General features: G+C 39.6%; 1 protein-coding gene across 13 annotated transcripts in view; it reads right to left on the bottom strand.

The window, feature by feature from the left end:
- Positions 1-230: 230 nt before the first annotated feature.
- The window catches only part of LOC118708219 (centrosomal protein of 76 kDa), a 132,899-nt gene continuing 112,541 nt past the window's right edge, over positions 231-20,588 (bottom strand). For 6 of the 13 annotated variants that reach the window (XM_036419337.2, XM_036419338.2, XM_036419340.2 and 3 more), the window contains 8 exons: positions 16,282-16,372; positions 14,645-14,787; positions 12,290-12,463; positions 8,089-8,226; positions 7,478-7,548; positions 6,910-6,937; positions 6,680-6,816; positions 231-3,645 (listed from right to left, as the gene is read on the bottom strand). In XM_036419337.2, the coding sequence (XP_036275230.1) occupies positions 3,387-3,645; positions 6,680-6,816; positions 6,910-6,937; positions 7,478-7,548; positions 8,089-8,226; positions 12,290-12,463; positions 14,645-14,787; positions 16,282-16,372 (1,041 nt within the window). In that variant the 3' untranslated portion in view covers positions 231-3,386. The remainder of the gene's footprint in view (positions 3,646-6,679; positions 6,817-6,909; positions 6,938-7,477; positions 7,549-8,088; positions 8,227-12,289; positions 12,464-14,644; positions 14,788-16,281; positions 16,373-20,588) is intronic. The other 7 variants (XM_036419341.2, XM_036419353.2, XM_036419342.2 and 4 more) reach the window with 3 other exon arrangements.

The following is a 20,588-nucleotide window of genomic DNA, read 5'->3' as shown; positions in this document are numbered from 1 at the left end:
AAGCCCACTTTTCAAGAGCTATGTCCTATAATTCTGAAGCCCTTTTTTTTCCACTGCTTCAATAAGGCTGCAGTGGCTCAGATTTCACCATGGTCCTTGGTAGGTTGTATTTCTCAAACTGATCATAAGGTGCTGATGATAAAAGTATCTGCCTTCACAACTGAGGTGGCTGCTGACAGCTAGTTATCGAAAGACACACCATTTTACAACAGGAACTCAAGACAGAAGGTATGATGGAAAGTCATTTTATTTTCCCCTAGATAAATTTTAAAATAAAGATTTTAATGGAAAACTTCTAGTACCGCCATGTCACCCTGAACGCCAGCGACGCTGTCTTTCACACATGCAGGCAGCCAGGCCCAGGCCCCGTCCGTATACACATTTCTCCGTGACCTTTCCACAGTTTTGCATGTACAAAATTTTCTGCTATTTTGCTTTAGCAAATAGCAACATAATTTAAAACGTTCATGTTGCCTATGTGACACCTAAAATCCAGGCCTATATTTATTAACACAGTTAGAAAAATAAAAGCCTTAAAAAATTCATGGTAGGAGTTCACGGTGTTAATCACATAATCTCTTCAAATGTAAGATCATTTTTTACATTTCTACATAACAACCTTCTGGTTTAATTTGAAAGGCTTAAGACAAACTCGAGTAGGACTGTTAAGTCGATGTACGTATCAATTATTTAATTTTTACTTGTCTTGGGAGAGTTAATTTCCACTGTCCACTCAATGAATGCCTTTCAAATATTAATAAATATATTACAGTATTTACAAGCATTCTTATCTACTCTGACACTGGTAGAAAGTTAAGCCATGGGGAAGAAAACAGGGTGAGTTCATGAGGTCTGGGACCAAAGCAGCGGGTGGGTGCTTGAGCCTGGAGGGGGGGAGGGTCGGGGTGAGAGTTAAGAGGTGGGATGTGCGCAGGGAGGCTGCTCAGGGTGAGTCCAAGCTCTAAGACACACCAAGTTCCAAGAGATCCCGGCTGGCCAACAACTCTTTTATTATTGTTGGATCAGAAGTAAATGCCAGAGAGCTGGAAGCCAGGACAAAGAGGAACGCTGTAAAGGTATGTTATTTTAGTAGAAAGAGGAGGAAGAGAGACCTAAGGTCAGCCTAAGGATTGTTAAGACCACACTCTACAAACTGTTAGTGAATTGCTCTCTGGAAATTACCTAATTTAGTGGAGGTGTTTGGTACACGCCATGGACAGGACAGGATTAAATGCGAGAAATTATTTTGGCAACAGAAAGTGATACTAATTTGATTTCTCTAATTTTAACTATATCATGTGCTCTTTCCTTACACTACTTTCTGCAAATTGTCTCATGCAGATATATCATCCATGTAACTTCTTTAATGCAATAATGCTGTTGAAGAATTTACATTGCAATGCTCTGGTGTGAGGTGATCATGATGCCCAAACCTGCCCATATGGAGAAGTCAAGTCAAAGATTCAGATGTGCTAGATATTTGCCTTGTGAATAAAATGATCATTTTGGGGGTTTGGTTTCTTATATGTAATGAACAACATAACCCGGGATAGCGTGTCATTCTACTAAAAGGCACACTACCCCAGGTCACCTCAAATACCACTCCCTCTGCCTGGCACCCCTCCTGGTAGCTGTTTAGAGGCCCAGACCCGGGCCTTCGAAACGCGTGGCTCCTACCAGACTGTCTGGGGTAGAGTTCAAATAGTCTCTTGGAAAATTTTCTAAATGACATTCACCCAATATAACGTGTAAAGCTCTTAGACAAGAGTCTTTAAAATAATTTAAACATTTGCATAATCAACAAGGGTTCTCTGGTGGCCCACTTTACATGCAAATACAGACAAACTGTTAACATGCATTATTTTAGTCAATTGGTAAAATTTATTTCATAAGTAATTTTAAGCCATTTACTAAATTGTAAACTTCAATCCATTAAGAACTACTACCAGAGCAGTTTTGAGGTATTACTGTTAATTTAATATAGAAATGTTACTCAGTTTGGTGTGGTATGAAGTGCGACTGCCATGCCTTTTATGAATTGGTGCTATTGTAATAGTGTTGACTACAGATGTGTCTTACAGCTTTTAGGAAATTATTGTGCATGTGCATTAACTGACTTTCTAAACATTAATGGCAATTTGATTGGTTGGTCGTTTCTAAGCATACCAAAATAATAAAGTATAGCCCTGGTACGGGCCAAACAGGAGAAATTTCAGATACACAATGTTGTCCTCAACCTACCTTCATCAAAAGCCCACCCCACTTGTTCAGTTGTTTACAAGGAAAACTTGTGCAAAAAGCATCCAAAAAGACTAACAGCAGGTTAATTATCTTCTAATTTAAAAAGAACTAGACAATGTTTTTTTTTTTTCTTTTCAACTTCACTTATAAAAATAAATAAATTTTAGTTTGAGACCTTAGGTACCAAATTGTGGCTTGATTTAGTCATGGCGGCTGGACTATAAAGCTGTGGAAACCGTAGTGGAAAATGCATGAGCTCCAGCTCATCCCCAGTGTGGCCGCCAGCTGGCACCCTAGGCTGTTACAACCCTTTTTATAGTTAAGCTTGTCTTCTATCCTACAAAACTTTAACTCCCAGGTCTCCAATATAAACGACAAGTAACCACGGTACATGGAAGATAGGGAATGAAAATCTGTCACTCACTAAAGAGACACTGGTCCATTGCACTGAGGCAAACACAGCAGCTCAGAGGAAATGGCCGTCCACGCGGGTGGACAGCTTATTCAGGTGTGTTGCGCTAAAATGTAGGCATGAAGTCTTCCTGTGGTCTTTATCTCAGAGCAGCAATAATCTAAAATCAGTTGGACAGTATGAGCGAGCAAATCCCTCTAGGCTTTGTGCTGTGAGCTGATAAGTAGCGGGCCCCACCCCCAGACATCTGGTGAGCGGCGGGGCTCCGGTCACTATGTACATTAGATAGGAACACTGTCAGGTGGAAGTGCCAATATGACTTACTGCTTAGAACTGTGCTAACATCGACACCTTTGTTAGGCTGATTTCTCACATGAGAAGATTTTTACCTTAGTCAGAAAATTATATGAGGAACAGTAAGGAACTGAACTAAGGAAAAAGTTTCTGCCCTCCAAATCTACACACACACACACACACACACACACACACACACACAAGCAAGTTTCAAATTATTGTCCTCTCAGTGCAAACGAGCGATTGGCTGACCTGTCACATATCATCGATGGATATGAACACAGCGCTCAGTCTGTGGAACAATGCGATGCAGCAAGAACCTGACCTAATGCAAATCAAGCCTATGAACTAAAGCCCACAGCAAAGGGAGACAGTCCGGCTCAGTGCTCTCCAGTGCTAATGCCGACACTGAGCACAAAAGCAACTGAAAGGCACAGGCTCAGATTTCATTGATAGTCCTCTCCGAAGGGCAGTACTCGGAGGGGCCCGGTGAGGACATATAGAAAGACTGTGTCTTCCTTTTCAATCGGGCTCTTTTGTTGGCCAGCACCAGGCTACGCCGGCTTGAACTGATGATTTCCGAAATAAACTTTTTGCAGTCTACACACACCTCCATGGTACTCCAGTCCTCCATTAATTCTTTGGGAAACTGTAGTTCTTCATCGGATTTGTCCACAGACTTAGATTTTGAGGAGAACCTGGAATAAAACAAAATGTTTAAAAGATCCAGAATTATTACTCCAAGTTGTATTGCAATACTAAAAAAATAGTAAGTGCAAAAAAAGAAAATTTGTTGCAAAAATATTATGGAATGGTGAGTGATTTAGTCATGTCATGTTCTTGCAAAGAATTTCTAATTGGAGAAAAGGTTCAAAATATTAAAAAATAAATAAACAAAAATCCCATCATCTCACTTATATGTGGAATCTAATGAACAAAATAAACTGGTGAACAAGTAGGTCCAGAGACATGGAAGCATAGAACAGACTGACAGATCTCAGAGGGAAGTGGGGGATGGAAAGAGATTAATCAAATAACATATATACATATATGCATAACCCATGAACACAGACAACAGTGCAGTGAAGGCCAGGGTGGGGCAGAGCTGGGTGGAGAGGATAAAGAGAACATGTTTTATTAAGAAACTAGAGGCCTGGTGTATGAAAATTCATGCACTGGAGGGGGTCTCTCAGTCCAGACTGCCCCCTCTCACAGTCCGGGAGCCCTCAGGGGTTAGGAGGTGACCCAGTGACCAGGGGAAGGCGATGACCCCATCACACCTCTGCTGCTGCCACTGCTGGCAGTGCAAGCCTTGGCCAGCCCTGGTTACCTGAGCCTCAGGCGGCTGGGTGGCTGCCATCCAAGGCTTGCCTGTGCCTCGGCCAGCCCTGGGCGGGTGAGCAGCCACCATCTGAGGCTTGCCTGCGCCTTAGACTGGGGGACTCCAGAGGCAGGCGCATGGAGCGGCCAGACTCGCCTGGGGGATGGGCCCGGCTGTGCCATGGGCCTGCTGCCCCAGCGGGGCTGAGGGGACTGGGCTCTGCCATCTTGTGGCTGTAAGTGCCACCATCTTTGAGGGTGTGGCAGTCAATTAGCATATTCTTTCCTTATTGACTGTGGGTGCTGCCATCTTTGTGAGGGGCATGGTGGCAAATTATTCCCTCTTTATTAGACAGGATAACATTGACTGGCGAGGATGTGAAGAAAAAGGAATCCTTGTGCACTGTTGGTGGGAATGCAGATTGGTACATTGTGGAAAGCAGAATGAAGTTTCCTCAAAACATTAAAAATGAAACTGCCTTATGACCCAGTGATTCCTCTTTCGGGAATTTATCCGAAGAAACCCCAAACTCTAATTTGAAAGAATATATACCCCTATGTCCTCTGCAGAGTTATTTATAATAGCCAAGAAAGATTTGGAAGCAGCCCAAGTGCTCATCAGTAGATGGGTGGATGAAAAAGCTATGCTATGTTTACACAGTGGAATACTACTCTGCCTTGAAAAGGAAGAAAATTTTACTCTTTGTGACAGCATGAATGGTCCTAGAGAACATTATACTAAGTGAAATTAGCCACTCAGAGAAAGACAAGTACCATATGATCTCACTCATATGTGGACTTTAATGAACAAACTGAACTAGCAAACAAAATAAATAAATTTTGATTTAGTCATGGCTTGATTTAGTCATGGTGGCTAGACTATAAAGATGGCCTGACCTCCTTCCACTGTTCTTAAGGACCAACAGTAACCTTACTCTTACTCTGCCTCAAATTCAAAGGGATTGATGCTCAGGCAACTTTTGTTTTCTTTTAAATTGCCAGCTCTTGGCATAAAGCTTCATTTCTGCCTTTACAATAGGAAACTAAATTCCAGATCATAGTAAACATAGGCTTAAACAGATTTTCTTTCAAACTAAAGAAGGAAAGAAAGATTAAACTGTTACATGCACATTTCAACTCCATTGAAAATAAGGGCAGATCTAAAGATGACTTTTAAAGAACCCACAAAAGTAATTATTTCTAAAGGGAACACATTGAATGGGAGAACATATCTGCCAATGATACATCTAATAAGGGGTCAATCTCCAAAATACATAAAGTTCTCATACAACTCAACAAAAGTAAGGTAAACAATCCAATCAAAAAATGGGCAAAGGACTAAATAAATACTTCTCTAAATAGGACATACAAATGGCCAAGAGACATATGAAGAAATGTTCAACGTCACTAATCAACAGAGATGCAAATTAAAATGACAATGAGATACTACCTTACACCTGCCAGAATGGCTACCATCAATTAGTCAACAAACAACAAGCACTGGCAAGGATGTGGGGAAAAAGGAACCCTCGTACACTGCTGGTGGGAATGCAAACTGGAAAACAGTGTGGAGTTCCCTCAAAAAATTAAAAATGGAACTGCCATTTGACCCAGTGATCCCATTTCTAAAAATATATTCCAAGAATTCCAAAACACCAATCAGAAAGCATATTTGCACCCCTATGTTTTATAGCAATGCTATTTATAATAGCTAAGATCTGAAAATAGTCCAAGTGCCTATCAGTAGATGAATGGATAAAAAAAGCTGTGGTACATTTACACAGTGGAATACTATGCAACTGTAAAAAAGAAGAATCTCTTAACCTTTGAGACAGCATGGAGGGACCTGAAGAGTATTATGCTAGATGAAAGAAGCCAGTCAGAGAGAGACAAATATCACATTATCTTGCTTATATGTGGAATCTAATGAATAAAATAATCTGACAAACAAAAGAGGTCCAGAGACATGGAAGCATGCAGTGGACTGGGGATTCTCAGAGGGAAGAGGGGAGGGAGGGAAGAGATCAACCAAAGAACTTATTTGCATATATGCATAGCCCATGAATGCAGACAGCAATGGGGGGAGGGGGTCAATAAAGGGGAAAGGAGGGATGGCTGTAATACTTTCAATAATAAAGATACTTAAAAAAATACAATATATAAAAAGTAATTATTTTTAAATAGAAATAAAAATAAACTATGAGAGTATTTCAAGTAGCTAACCACTAACCCTTGATAAGTTACCTTTCAGAAGTTCTGGAGATTTGTGTGCACTCAAAACTATATTAAAATCAGCCAACCCACCCACCCACCCAAACCCTCTGGAGTCAAAGCCCTGCCACATCACCACAATCCTCAAAAGGCGCATTCTTCTTTCCAAAGGATCTCTGAAGATCCAGGCCTCTCACTCACCTGGCAATGCTCCGCAGTGGCCGCTGGTGGCTGGTGGAGGGTTTTTCTGGCCTCACGCTACTTTCCCCTCGTTGTGAGGCAGAAGGTCCCAATGAAAAGATTGGAAGAGTAGAGTATGGCTTGGATGGCAGCCGCATCTATGATCCCAAGCAAAACAGAATGAGCAGTACTGTTAAAAAGGCAGTCTATTAAAATTCTATTACGTTATGATGTCACCAAGCATAGCTTACCTTTTTGCAACACTGTGAGCACACGGGCCTGCATACAAAACCAAAAGTATTACTTAGCGTGATGCCACAGATGCGAAAGGAGAGACAGAGAAGCCGATGGCTGCATGTTGTCAATTTCTACAATAAATTGCAAGAACTCTCTGGTTCTTCTATCAGAATATAACAAATTGATACAACTGTGGATTGCCAAAAAGATAATCAATCTGTAAAACTTAACTCTTACATTGTTTCCTATAAAAGGATCAACTTACATCTGGGATTTTCTTAATTTTCTATCCAAGGGTCATATGACAATCATACCTATTTTTTTTTTTTCTGTTCAAACACAACACATTATTATTAGAATGATCTTGGTTATGTAAAAGAAATAAATGCAGAGAAACATTTTCAAGGTCTAACACTAAATAACTGATCCACTCTTTAGAAGAAATCAGTATTCCTAACCCATAAACAAAGCACAATGTGATAATAGATTATTTTTAATGTTGTTCCTATGTAGAAAAATAATGAAACAATGAAGTTAATTGGTATTTCTTTGACTTCTGTCATCAATTACAAGAAACCTTACCTCTTACAGAACTGACAGGTATAAGACCAGGTGAAGAAGGAAAATCTCCTGATTCGGCAACAAAAGCAAAGCTAAAAAACACAAGTGTAAAAGGAGAAAACAAACAAATACCGACAATAGTTAATTTCCTATTTGCATGGTTTAAAGCATTTTATATTTATACACAGAAGGAAGAGGAGAACTCACAAATCCTGTTCTTATGTTTGGCTCTGTGATACCTTTAATGGCTCCGTATTTCATCTTATTCTACTGTTAAAAGGTAGTAAAAGGCCACAGCTCCCTAGAGTGAACCATCATGGAAGCAACTGGAAGAAGCTTCTAAAAAGTCTCCCCAGTATAATGACTACATGCAGACATGGTTTTATGAAGGCATACCATTATTTGTTATGGTTGTTTTAAACTTCCAGAGGTTTTGATTTCTAAGGGAGAAAATATCCACTTTGGTGAGCAAGACAGAACAGGAACTGACTTCTGGAGAATAAGCCTCTTACCTCCTAAAATCCCCTAAAAGTCCTGCACCATCTGGCTAGCAGACAGCTCCCTCGGGAGACCATGCCTGTGACTGACCATTCTGCTACCCCTGCTCATCAATTGACTTGAAACAGCTCTACCTTTCCTTTTTTCAGGGCAGTGTAGACATCTTTATATTGTTGGTATTTTTCCAGCTCTGCCTTCACCAGGACCTGACGAATATGCATCACCTCCTCCACAGTAAGAGCTAGGCATTCCACTGGGTAGCAGAATTCCTCCTGAAATTCAAAATTCCACATGAATAAGAAACTCCCACCCCTTTTTCTGGCTTTGCAACATTTCCCTCCAGATCAGACACCTGGTTAGTAGTTTCTGAGAAGAAAAGAGGTCCCAGTGAACACTGGAACAGAGCTGGCTTACTCTGGGTACCACATAACTTCTAATTATACCAAGATAACAGATGGCAGAAAACATCTATGGACCATGTGAAACACTATAGCTTACTGAAGTTTAAAAACAAAAAACAAAAAAAAGAAAGCCCCTTGCTATGTATCTATGCTGTGAAACCTTGAAAAAAATATTTGTTATTCTAAACTAAATTTACGTCAGTTATCTCATAATTATGCAAAGACGTTATTTAGTATTGTGTTGATACTATATGCTAAGAGATAAATAGCAAATAAAAAACAGTGGTACTATTTTTAAAACTGGTTTGTGGTACCCAGAATAGCCAAAAGAAGGTGGTTAGTAATTTATACGGAGAAGCACAGTGGTAAGTTACATCAGCACACCTTGAAAAACCCTCATGGTGTGAGTGAAGCTGGAACATTGGTGCAGTTTACAGCCAAAAGGCAATCTCTACTGCTCCACAGTTCTCCAGATTTCTATTACGACTTTTAAACAACTACTGAATGCACAGTAAGCATTGGCAAGATGTGGGGGGAAATCAGGATAATTTCACAATAAATATTTATGTTGACTGAATTATGTTAATAGTTTCCCCCCAAACAGCTGAGGAAGATGTTGATGTAACTGATCCCACTGAATAAAGAGCCTCACCCCCATCTGCTCCCCATCCGGCCTGCTCTTGATTGGTGGATCTAATAGAAAGACAGAACAGTCTTGTGCATTCGCACCCTGCCAGGCCTCACAAGGGCCATTGTGGTGTGGTGACACTGAAACTTAGTGTTCTCAGTACAAACACATTATAATTCACTCCCACACACACAATAGCACTGGTCACAGACATTCTGGAATCAAACAAGCCAAATGAGAAAGCACATGACCACGAATGCAGTTTAACATTCAGCTCTGTCTTTCAATCAGAGAAAAACAAAAACAAATCTAGGTTGCAAACTTGACAAACATTAGCATTTACTAAAAAAAAAAAAAAAGTAGTTTGAAGAACTATTGATTCTTACTAACAGTCAATACCAAATCGTTTGTGTTCAAGCTAACTTAAGGAAGGTTAAATTTGCTTAATTGTGTTTTGGAAAAAATCCTGTAATTGAATTTTTAAGATGAAGAACTTTTAATCTGGAGGCTGGGATGATAGATTGTTCAGATTATATTATATAATTTACTCTAAATGTCTAAAATGCTTGTTAAAAAATCACCTTTATGTAATTTTCTCTTTCAATGGGAAAGCTTTCAAAGACAGCAAGATTAAATAGGCATGTTCAATATCTACTCTGTTTTGCTCCACTCTGTGAAAAGCGTAGTGTCAAATGGGACAAGGCACTGACTCGGTGAAGGTTAGGACCTTAAGCTGCATCAAGTACATACTGTTGGCTGGACACATCTGAATGATAGCTTTTCTGAGCTTTGAACATACTTCATGGAACTTTTCCTATGGTAACTTTCATTCATGAATTATAGTGTGATTGCAGTACATCTTCTGATAGCTTACTGTGTGACAAAACTATTGACTTGAAACAAAATAATGTATAAATCTAGTAAATAACTATATAATCTCTACTGAGATTTATGGTTGTGCCCAATAGAAAGATGGCAAATAGTGCCAATTTAATTAACTTTAAACTTGGATGCCTGGGGTGGTCAATATTTCTGGTAGACGGGATCCTTTTTCTCTGCAAGGGTGCACTAGCACATGCAATAAACCTGACAGCCTGTACTGCTCTCTCCCCAGTCTTACGTCAGTCACAAAAGGGCTTAGTCAAGCATACTTTCAATCTACTGCTTTGAATCACATGCAAATCCAGTACTTCACAAGGAAATAATAGGGAATTGTGAATTTTTTAATTTGTGTTTCTTTTCTTTTAAAAAATTTCAAGTAGATTAGCCTTTAGTAAGATAATTTCCATCAGGACAAATGCTAATGTTTTAATTCTGGTGCCTTCCCAAGGACAACAAAACTTTAATGCAACATGAAAGAAAATAAGAAAGTTAATACTATTCACTTTTTTAATGGCTAAAAAATATTGATTCAACATTCCCCAAGCCAAATTAAGCCTTAACAGATCTTGCTGAGATACTAATGCTCCAAACATAAAGAGCATTTCCCCACGGTGACAGTGGCTCGGTCACTCCTTCAGCTCTAAGCTCATTTTCATGGTGGAAAATGGACTGTACAGACTAGATCAGCACAACTCTAATTCTCCAGTTTCTTTGTACTTCAAAACGACTCTCAAATTTAGGAAAGGGAAGCTGAATCTCAAAGTGTTTTTAGTAATGATGACAATATGTTATAGAAGCAGGTGTGCCTTTAGAATTTACTTTTATGTACGTCACAAAGTTTTTATTGAAGATTTTGGTTATTTTTTCTATTCAAAACAGGTCAGAGCCTCACCAGTGAGGCTCAATGGTTGAGCATCGACCTTTGAAACAGAAGATCATGGTTCAATTTCAGGTACATGCCCAATAGGTGGCATGCAGGAAGCAGCCGATCAATGATTCTCTCTCATCATTTGTTTCTATTTCTCCCTCTCCCTTCCTCTCAGAATTCAATAAAAATATGTTTAAAAACCAACAAAACAAAAACAAAACAAAAAAACAGGTCAGAGTTAGGCAGCACAAAAATTAGAGAGCAAAATGTATAAACTGGTTACTGAGTCACAGAGAGATGGGAATAGTCATATTTTATATCATGTTCTTAATTATAAAAACTCCCAAATAAGTTTAAAAATTGTCCAAAATGATACTTTTTGAGTTCTTAAACTAAATAAAATTAGCAACTATTAAGTTTAATTGTTCTTTCCTTTTTTCAAGTTTAACTTTAAAATGCTAAGTGAATTCTTTGCCTAAAGTAATATGTGGATTAAATATAGATATATATATCTGTGTTTGGGGAGAATTAATAATAAAAATAAAAATGTTGACAGATCTTCAATAATAGCAGAAGGAGTGACAGGAGTTAAAATGTCATTTCTGCACTTAACCATACTGCCCAAATGGCAGATCTGAAAATTGGGAAAAGGTCAGAGATTTAGCTTACATTTCATGACAAATAAACAGGGAAAGGAATTTGTTGTTTCTCATCCACACTCGCAGTTTCCTTTCTAAATCAAGGGTAATAAAGAATAACAAAGAAACCAGCTGCTGGCTCACTGGTTCAGTCAAGGCGAGTTTAGGAAATAAGGGGTCCTGGACAGTGCACAGGCATGGCTGCCACCAACACTGTCAGCAGCAGCGCCACACTGGGTGGGGAAGCCTCATGAGGCCCCAGGCTTTCCATTTCACTGAGGTTTGGAAATTATTGTATTTTCTTAAAAAAAAAGTACAGTCTCTATAAAAACCTCAAAAACAATAATAAAATGCAAGATTACCTAAAATATCTAAGATAACCAGAGCAATAAAAAGAAAACTTGAAGTTTCTCTTTACAGAGAAGGGGCTATCATAACAACCACATAACACCCTGACCATCACAACGCAGCTGCATGAACGGTGCTGGGGAAGAGTCTGAGCGCAGGGGAGATGTGATGGGCACACGGCCCTGGAAGCGCAGGGCTGGGAGTGTGGGACCCGGGCAGTGACAGGGTCTGTGGGAGGCAGTCTCCCCGATGGCAGCGAGGCCCTGGGGTGAAAGCACAGGCTCTCAGGGGGCAGCATTCCTCCTGCTGTAAAACTGAGTCACTCCAAGAGACAAACACTCACACGTCCCTTGAATCTGATGCTGCATTTTGAGTTTGTTGTCCTTTCAAAGTTATTTTCCTCTCAATTGAGATCATGGTGTGCTTCTATTCATCCTACAAATGATTGGAATCAATGATCAGAAGCAAAGTGCCCATCTAAGCTGTTAATTCTTGCAGAGTGAAGGAGTTCAGATATCGCTGTCAGAGATAGAGCAAAATAATCCCCAGAACCAGCAGAAAGAGGCCAACCTTTGAGGATTTCCACCTGCTGGTAAGAGCTCTCTCACATAGATAATACATAGCCCCTGCTACCCCAAACATGGCTGCTTCAAAAGGATGAGAGCTGAGCAGAGAAGCTGTTTGTATGGTAGAAAAAAGTGGTCGGAAAGGCGTCCACGGCCATACACTGGTTATCCTAGGCACCTGAACAACAGATAAGGGAAAAGAAAATGGCAGGGGGAAAAGAAAAGGAGAAAATAATGCTGAACATGAGTGACCTACAAACAGTGGTTATAGAGCATGAAAGAAAAACAGAACAAAACAAAAACACCACAAAGGATGTTAATGGTAGATTCCATGCATATGTCCACACCAACATCTGCGCCCACATGTTAAAGTCAGCAATCAAATCATGAAGTCAATCCTAGAGAATCTCAAAGTTTATACAGCAAAGACCTGAACTTCAAATTTCCTAACATGCTGTCTGGTGAACAATGAGTTTCCTAAACCAGCTCGCGGGGATGCAGGACAGGGCACCTGGCGCCGTGCCAGGGAGAGTGTGGGAGGGGGACCTGGGGAAGGTTCTTATGACAAGTGGCCTTTCATTTAGGTGGGCAGACACCTTCAATCATTTGACCAAATGATGGACAAAAAATTACATAATAAAACATCCTAAGGAAAGGGAGGGGGATACAATAAAAATAAGAGAATAACAACAATGACATTTCTGCCATTTTCTGTAAAGAGGTTAGAAATACAAAATGATTCTGTTTCTAAAATATAGCTAAGATTTTAAATGAGCATACTTTAAAAACAATACTTATCAAGCTGGAGGGTACTACACACAGGAGTGCGATTTGATGGATTTCCTGAGATAAGCTATCAGCAAGAAAAGCCATTACTTGAGCAGGATGGTATTTTGTCTCAGCTGGTGCGTAGAGGTTCTTGGTGGGGAGTGCAGTTCTGTGTGGAGCTTGAACAGCCAATGTAACGCCTTTCACTGAGACCCTTCTTAGTGACCACCGACTGACTTTATTTTGCTCTTTTCCCCACAGAAAAACCCAACTCACAGCCCGACCAACCACACTTTGAGAGGTCCCCTGTGCCTGGAAGTATACTTCATGGGCTCTTGATGTGGACTGATAGTCTTTCTTGGCAAAAACTGTTATTGCTACCTGAAACTCCTTCGTTGTTGATCTGATGGTTGATTGACAATTTTAAAATTTAAGTCTAACTTCAACAATGATGTCATATGATATGATCATCTACATGATAAACTGGCTTCTAGGAAAATCCATGTGAACAGAAGAATCGCCTAATTATCAGACTTGTAAAAAATAATCCCTAAGGACCTCCCTCATACATATTTTTAAGTTGTGACAGTAACTATATTTTGCTAAAGCAATAACTTGTTCCCATTAACAAAAGTCTTCAGATTTTAAAAGTTTGAACCTGTCTAGTTAGAATTCTGTTTTCCTGCTATATTTAATCAAATATTAGTGTTTCGGGGATAAGAGGAATCCTGTCAAGAATTGCCATAAATCATTAATTCTTTAATTGTATCCTTTGGGAGCAGAAATGACTGATTAAATTTCAACACTGTAAGCTCTGTTCAACCCTAGTATCTTCACACTACCCACACTCTATTCCTCTATGTGAAATGATACATCACTGCCTAAAAACATGGACTAAGCATATTCCAGTTTATTCATGGGTATCTGAAAAAAACATGAGATGTTAGGTTGCCAGTAGAACTACTGACTGAAGCCTTGCGTCTTGCCTGCACACATTTCTGATGATTAGTGGGACTACAAAGGAATCTCTGAAGACTCCCCTGGCTGGCGATCTATTCTTCCTGGCAGGGCCTGTGTCCCACGTCCCACCGTTCTGAGACACGAGTGGCCACTACATGAATCCAAGTCTCTGGAAAACAGCAAACACTGTCAACCATACAAACAGCAGCTTCGGCCCCAAAATATACTTGGAAACATTGAATAACAGCTTTCAATGAATCAAAATTTTCTCCTGGTACTTCTGCATAATAAATCAGTCTACTGTAGCTAAACTTTGTTGTTTTTATTATTAGTTTCAACAATTTTTAAGTAGCTCAATACCGTTTGAAAGAAAGAAAATATTTATTAGTTCATACTTTCTATCACTGTTGTCTTCTGGGGGGCAAAAAGGTGCTTTAAATGAACGAAGAATGACCAACTTTCATTTAGGTTGCTGTTAGGGTTTGTTTTCTTTAGGTATTAAAAACAAGGTTATTTGAAGTCCATTCTAACCTTTGGAAGTTTTTTCTCCTAATCATCATCTCAAGAAAGCTAAAGATTCTAGGTCCTCTACCTGGCCCTGCAGTCACTATGCAGGGTTTCAGTAACTTACAAGAGACCGGGAGCTCTGCTTGGACGGCGGCAGAAACTGTCTCACGTTAGTGGGTGTTTCCTTCTCAATGGAATGCCGTCTCTGCGGAGGCTGCCGTCGCTCTGGCTGGGGCGTCGACGATATGGGCAAGAACTTCGGAGGTGCTAAAGAAAAGCATTAACCAAATTAAAATGAAATTTCTTACTATGAGGATTGTTAGAGAAGAATCTTTGCAAGGTCAACTTGCTACAGAAATTGCAAGGAAAAAGCAAAACATATTCATTCAAATTCCTACCTAGAAATGCAACAGAAGTACAGTCTCAAATTTGGACATGCAAATGCCCTCATGCTGTTTTCCATGGAATTTTGCAATTAAAGAGTTTCAGGCATTATTCAACAAATCCTATAAAATATGCATTTTGTATATCTAAAAGTCTCCCAAATCAAACCAAAATTCTTTTAAGAAATTTTGTTTTATATTTTAATATTATTCTGTGTTAGTTTCAGATATACAGCCAGCATAGTGGTTAAACAATCATGTACTTTACAGGTGACATTAACAAAATTCTAGTGTTCCTTTCTAGGCATGCATAGTCAGTCACTCTCTAATTTTCCCGGATATACAGTTGCTTTTGAATGTCCTAATGTCCTGGCTGTTAAAGGGGAGAAATACAAAAATGAAAGAGGGGGGTGCCAGCCTTTAAAAGCTTTGCAAGTCCCTTCAGCTGGAGCAGAGGGTAGCTAGCAGAAATGCAACAATGGCTGCCCACCTCTGGAGTCAGAGGCAGCAATCAAGGCATAGCATTGGGTGACAGGGTCCTTTTGGTCCACCCTGGCTAACGCAAGCTTTGTGCAAGCTGCTCCAGAAGCAGTACACACTGTCTGCCAGGGGCAGGGGGTCGGGGGTGAGTAGCTGGTTCTATGCTAACAGCTGACTAGAATTAACCACAATTTACAATACTATCCAAGTCTTTGAAAGTTGAAAGCCTTCAACAGACTCCAGAGTTCAAAACAGAGCAAAGTCTGCCAGAGCAACTGTTGTCTGGTACTACCGACTCCCACTGTCTTCCCAGAATCTTCTTCTTTTTCTTTTTTTAAAATATATTTTATTGATTTTTTTACAGAGAGGAAGAGAGAGGGATAGAGAGTAACATCGATGAGAGAGAATCATCGACCAGCTGCCTCTTGCATACCCCCTACTGGGGATGTGCCCGCAACCAAGGTACATGCCCTTGGACCGGAATTGAACCCGGGACCCTTCAATCCTCAGGCCGATGCTCTATCCACTGAGCCAAACCGGTTTCGGCCCCAGAATCTTCTTAACATAAAAATTTTATTCCTTTTAAAATTTTATAAATAAAAACATTTAGGAGTCACTTAACTTTCTATTTGAAAGTACTGACTTATTTCCTACAACTGTTATCTGTAAAACCAAAGGTGACTGATCTAAGTTAAAAACCTGAGTCCTGGTATTAGTTCAACCTTACCTTATAATGTCACTCTGGGAATATAACTGAATATTTGTTTTGGACTAGTGAAGTTCCAGACTTAGTTCTTTATACCCCAAATAATTTTGAGGCACTTTGGGATCCCCTACTTGAGGAGAAACAAGTTTTTTAAGGTATCTCATGCTAGTTCTTTGTACCACAAATACTTACTCTTCCTTGTGGACACAGCCTCCAGAAAGGGATCGTCAAGGAAGGAGGGAGACACGCTGCTGCTGCTGGCTGACTTGTGCAGAGTCTCTTCCTGGGAAAGGAAGGAACAGAGAAATAGTGAGATTCCCTAGACCAGTGGTCGGAAAATTCATTAGTCAGCAGAGCCAAATATCAACAGCACAACGATTGAAATTTCTTTTAACTCCCCCCACCTTCTCCTCCTCCAACATTTCTGTAATACTGGTTTGATGTTGATGAACTCCTTCAGCTTTTTCTTGTCTGGGAAAATCTTTATCTCTCTTTTAATTCTAAATGATAGCTTTGCTGGGTAGAGTAATCTTAGTTGTAAATTGCTTCTTTGAATATTTCATGCCAATCCCTTCTGGCCTGCACATTTTCTGTTGACAAATCAGCTGATAGTCTTAGGAGATCCCTCTCCCCCTTGTAGGTAATATTGCTTTTCTCTTGCTGCTTTTAAGATCCTTGTCTTTAACGTTTGCCATTTTTAAAAAATTGATTTGGTGCCATATGCGCACAAACTGGGGATCGAACTAGTAACCTAGGCATGTGTCCTGACCAGGAATTTAATCCATGACATTCCAGCGCATGGGATGATGCTCCAAGCACTGAGCCACACTGGCCAGGGCAACTTTTACCATTTTAACTATGATGTGTCTTGGTGAGCTCGTTTGGCTTCATCTTGCCTGGGACTCTCTCTGTTCCTGGACTTGTACATCTATTTCCTTTGATAGGTAGGGAAGTTTTCTGTCATTATTTCTTTAAATAGGTTTTCAATTCCTTGCTCTTTCTTTTCTACTTCTGGTACTCCATATGATACAAATGTTACCAAGTTCAATATTAGTCTATCCTCATTTTTAAAAATGCCTTTTTTCTTTTTTGCTGTTCTAATGAGTGTTTTCTGCCACCTCACTTTCTAAATCACTGATTCAGTCCTCTGCTTCATTTAATCTACCATTGATTCCTCCTAATATATTATCATTCATTTGTTATTGTATTCTTCATTTCCAACTGCTTCTTTTTTATGTTTTCTATCTCCATTTTTTGGCTTCCCATCTCTTTGTTAAAATTCTCACTAAATTCATATACTCTTCCTCTAAGTTCATCGAACATCCTTAAGATCAAGGCTTTGAATTCTGCATCTGATAGATTGCTTGTCTCCATTTTTTTTTTTTTGGTTCATTTTCTGGAGGTTTGCTCTGTTCTTCATTTGGGACATGTTTCTTTGTCTCCTCACTGCGACAGCCTCCCTGTGATTGTTTCTATGTATTAGGTAGAGCCGCAACATCTCTTGGTCTTGGTAGAGAGGCCTTATGTAGCAGGTGTTCTATGGGACACGGTAGCACAGTCTCCCTAGGCACCTGGGTCTCAGGTGCTGGGTCTCCAGGTGAATCCTTCATGTGGGATATATGGGCCCCTTCACTATAGGTGAGCCTTGAGACATGTCAATGGAAGGGATTGATCCTCAGGCTGATTGGTTGTGAGGACTGGCCATGACTACAGTGAAGAAGCAGTTGTGCAGAGGCTGACCCTATGGTGCTAGATTCTCTTTAGTGGGGCCCTGATACTGGCTGGATCTGCCATCTGGGTGTTTTGCTGGTTGAGGTGGTTGGGTGAGGCTTTGGATGTGGTCTGGAAGCTGACCACTGGGTGCAATGGTTCTGGGCCCTCTTGGGTGGTGCAGGCCAAAATTAGTCACCACCTGTGCCTTGCCTGGGGCCACATGTATGAGCTACAAAGTGACCTCCAGATGGATGCCACCTGTACTGGGCTTGGAGGTACTGACACTCTTAACTACTGAATCACCAGCTAGGGCAATTTAGTTGTAATTTTGATGTCATGAGAGGAGGCAAGTATAGCACTTACCTACTCTACCCATCTTGAAAAGAACTCTTAGTTTCATCATTTTTAGAACAGGGTACATATTTCCCTGGCCAGTGCTGCTCAGTTGGTTGGGGACTGTCCTGTGTATCAAAAGGTGCCAGTTTGGGGCCTGGTTAGGGCACATGTCTGGGCTGTGGGCTCAATCCCCAGTGAAGGGCATGCAGCAGGAGGCAGCAGATTGATGTTTCTCTTTCTCATTGATGTTTTTCTCTCTCTCTCTCTTCCTTCCTTCCTTTCTAAAAATCAATAAAAATATATATTTTTTAAATAAGAGGGTATATATTTCCTAGTATTTTTGGAAAGACCAGATGGGATACTGCATTCAAAAAGCTTAACACATAACCTGGTCTATAATAAATGGTGGTTTATATTTTTATTAGGAGAATATTTAACACATTTATAACAATAACAGGAACCCCACGAGGGTAGAGGCCATGTAATTTATTCATTGCTGTTACCTAGTATCAAATCCATCACTTAGTGTATAATGAATAAAAAGTTTTTGAGTAAATGGATGAAAAAAAAACATTCTATGAAATGACATGATTCTAGAAAATTGTCTACATTCTGCCAAATAAAATTTAAATTCCTTTTATCAGTGAGAAAAGATCTTATTGGTTTATACTATACCAAAATGAAGTACACTACTTATTCATAAAAAAATTTATTATCTACTCTATGATCGGGAATACACATTAACTATCAGGCAACTTATTTCTATAGAAAACTGGTATTTTTAAATATAGAAGAAAATCAGGTTAATATATTAATCTATGATTATATAAGACAAATAGTGAAAATTCTCTTAGACCTACCTAGTTAAGGTGACTTTAAGAATTAGCCATTCACTAAAAACTGGCCTCATCTAAAACCTACAGCTGAAAGCATTAGTTTCAAACAAGTTACAATTCAAAGGATCTTATCGAAGAACAGAAGAAAAAAGACTGTGTAAACCACACGGTTCAAACAAGGAAGGTTGGAACAGTGACCTCCATGCTCTTGACACCATGAAAAACAAATCAAGCAATGTAAGCAAATCCTCAACCTGCGAGTGACACAAATCTCCAGAAAAGCTATCAAACAACTAGAATGACCTTCTTCTGCTTATGGAAGGTCAAAAGGAAATAAAAGTCAAGAGTATTTCTTAGGAAATGAAAAAAAGTCACACGCAGCACTTTCCAAATGATTATGAGGTGGGTGCTACCCTGACTTAAACAGCAGAAATCAGCCCCTGCCTCACAGACGTAAGCCCACCTTCCCAAGAAACATTTCTTTCTTTTTAAAAAAATATATATTTTATTGATTTTTTACAGAGAGGAAAGGAGAGAGAGATAGAGAGCTAGAAACACCGATGAGAGAGAAACATCGACCAGATGCTTCTTGCACATCCTCCACCGGGGATGTGCCCGCAACCAACGTACATGCCCTTGACCGGAATCGAACCTGGGACCCTTCAGTCCGCAGACCGACGCTCTACCACTGAGCCAAACCTGCTTCAGCAAGAAACATTTCTTAAAGCCCAATTTCACAGAACTCTGAGAGGTATGTCCACACCTTCTACCCTACTCTTCTTTACTGATTTGAATTCTCCCACTATGAACAGACAACCTGTCCTGGGGCAGGTAGGGTAAATACAAGCCAATTTGTAGGAGACAGAAAAAAATGTGGGGACACTGACCTAAATTTATTTCTAGAAATATTTTGAGAAACAGTTCAAACCAAAAATGTAGCATAGTTACAATAGTGTTGTTATTTATAATTCCCAAATAAGGGACTGGTTAAATAAAATATAGTAAACTATTATGATGGGATATCACACCGATATTAGGCATCATGTTGGAAAAGTTTATGTAATGAGATGGGGAAATGCTCGTGATATATTATTTTAAATAAAAATCACAGGTTAGTTCTAGTTCTGGCAAAATTACAGGTTAGACAATCTACTTCTAAGGCCAAAAGTGGTTTCTGGGGCCAAGTTTAACAAATGGCCAAGTTTAATCACTAGGAACTTTCAAAAGCTTGCAGTTAGTGGTTGTTATTTATTACTTAACTATTATTATTTAAATGTACAAAGCTGCCAGATAAGTTTTATGAGATCTCACTCATATGTGGAATCTAATAAACAAAATAAACTGATGAACCGAACAGGTCCAGAGACATAGAAGCATGGGACAGACTGTCGAATCTCAGAGAAAAAGGCAAGGGATCTGTATTTTCTAAATGTTAAAGTTTGAACATATTTAGATGTTTTAAAATTATATTTAGAAGTTTTAAAATTCTATATTCAGAAGAAAGAAACATAAGTATGCTCATTTAGTATACTTTTGACTAGTCTATCTTTAGTACTTAAAAACATCAATTTTAGCCGAGACCGGTTTGGCTCAGTGGATAGAGCGTTGGCCTGT

Source organism: Pipistrellus kuhlii, unplaced genomic scaffold, assembly GCF_014108245.1.
Source record: "Pipistrellus kuhlii isolate mPipKuh1 unplaced genomic scaffold, mPipKuh1.p scaffold_m20_p_6, whole genome shotgun sequence".
Lineage (NCBI taxonomy): Eukaryota > Metazoa > Chordata > Mammalia > Chiroptera > Vespertilionidae > Pipistrellus > Pipistrellus kuhlii.
The sequence above is the reverse complement of the archived record's forward strand: the minus strand, read 5'-3'. Positions and strand labels throughout refer to the sequence as shown.